Below are 1565 nucleotides of genomic sequence, written 5' to 3' on the forward strand. Positions count from 1 at the left end.
TATATATATATATATATATATATATATATATATATATATATATATATATATATATATATATATATTATATGTATAAGGATTAGGGAGGGGGTTTTTATAAGCTCCATCGGGGTTATCATGGAGGTATGGTTAGCCTTCGGCATTGTCCATTGCGTAGATAGAATGTATATCATTGTCAATGATGTAGATACGGAGACTTTTTTTGTTTTACGCTGTCCATTGCTAGCTTATATCCTCTTCATTGCTTTAATTTTACAAGATTTCGTCAGCCCGTTTGTTGGATATTGTAGAAATTTTGTTTGAATGTAACTTTAATTTCGGTAATCCGACAAAAAATTTGCATTATGATTTTCGGAGTTTTTCCTACAAAACGAGTATCCAATAGCCCTTTACTCGAAATGTGCATTACATTGGAAATAAAATCATTCAAAATTGCTGCAAGATTCGTACAGAATCGGGTAGAAGAAACACGGAAAACAAAAATTTCATTTCGACATGTCCCAAGTGAGCATAACCCTGTGAATGTTGCTACAAAAGACCTTCCTCTAGAAAAACTAAAGAAATATGAATTATGGTAGAAAGGACCGCAATGGTTAAAAGAACCCGAAACTAAATGGTCTCGACGGGAAGATCAGACCATGAAAGGATACGAAGACGAAACAGAAGAAGGAATCATTGCAAAAGTCACAGAGAATAGCTCATCGCGAGTAGGAGAAATCGTATTGTTGGACGAACATGAAACTGCTCAAGGTCTTTGGAAATTAGCAAAAATAAAGGAACTTAGAAAAGGATAAGATGGAGTCACAAGAGCTGTAATAGAAACTAATAGAAGCACTTAAAACACGTAACAGAAACACTTACTGGTAATAGAAACTGCGTATAGAAATCTCGTAAGGCCGATAAACATGTCATATCCCCTCGACGTCAACATAGAGTCTGATATAGAAAGAGAAGAAACCAAAAATAAGTTAGAGAACGCCGAAGAACCGAACCTATTGCACTGAGAAAAAGAAGCAAAAGTAAAACGAAAAAACCTCCTTTTGCAGGCGTTGCAGGCTTTCGTCTCCTCGAGTTAGGAATGTCGGATTACCGAAATTAAAGCTACGTTCAAACAAAATTTCCACAATATCCAACAGACGAGGTAACGAAATCTTATAAATTAAAGAAATGAAGAGAATATAAGTTGACAATGGACAGCATAACGCAAAGACAGTATCTACATCATGGACAATGATATCATTATACCTACACAATGGACAATGCCAAAGGCTAACCATACCTCCATGATAACCCCGATGGAGCTTACAGAAATTCGGCGACAAAAATTGGTGCCATGAGCCGGAAATGTTGAACACTATAATCAAAGATGCTCAACCGGCAAAGCGAAAGCTGGCGGATCTTCTCGACGAAGCAAAAGCAGTGAACTTAACGCCTCCTGATCAACATTTATCGGTGGATAAAAAGCAGCAACAATTTGAACTCAAAAGAAGGACTATAGAAGAAAAAATAAGGCGTCTAAAAGTCTATGTTGGTATACTTGGATCAATCAACGAAAAGTGGTTGAA

At 36.2% G+C, this 1565-nt stretch overlaps 2 protein-coding genes across 2 annotated transcripts; both read left to right on the plus strand.

Annotated features, from left to right (window-relative positions):
- Positions 1–638: 638 nt before the first annotated feature.
- On the plus strand, positions 639–1099 carry LOAG_15456 (hypothetical protein; the record flags this gene model as incomplete). Its single annotated transcript, XM_003150946.1, has 2 exons — positions 639–750; positions 1047–1099. The coding sequence occupies 2 exons, from the start codon at positions 639–641 to the stop codon at positions 1097–1099; spliced, it is 165 nt and encodes a 54-aa protein (XP_003150994.1).
- A 245-nt stretch (positions 1100–1344) lies between these two features.
- LOAG_19131 (hypothetical protein) lies at positions 1345–1556 on the plus strand (the record flags this gene model as incomplete). Its single annotated transcript, XM_020451785.1, has 1 exon — positions 1345–1556. A coding segment is annotated over one exon (210 nt), but the record flags the coding sequence as incomplete, so codon positions are not given.
- Between the last annotated feature and the right edge of the window lie 9 nt (positions 1557–1565).

The sequence above is a fragment of the Loa loa genome (assembly GCF_000183805.2).
Source record: "Loa loa unplaced genomic scaffold supercont3.1999, whole genome shotgun sequence".
Lineage (NCBI taxonomy): Eukaryota > Metazoa > Nematoda > Chromadorea > Rhabditida > Onchocercidae > Loa > Loa loa.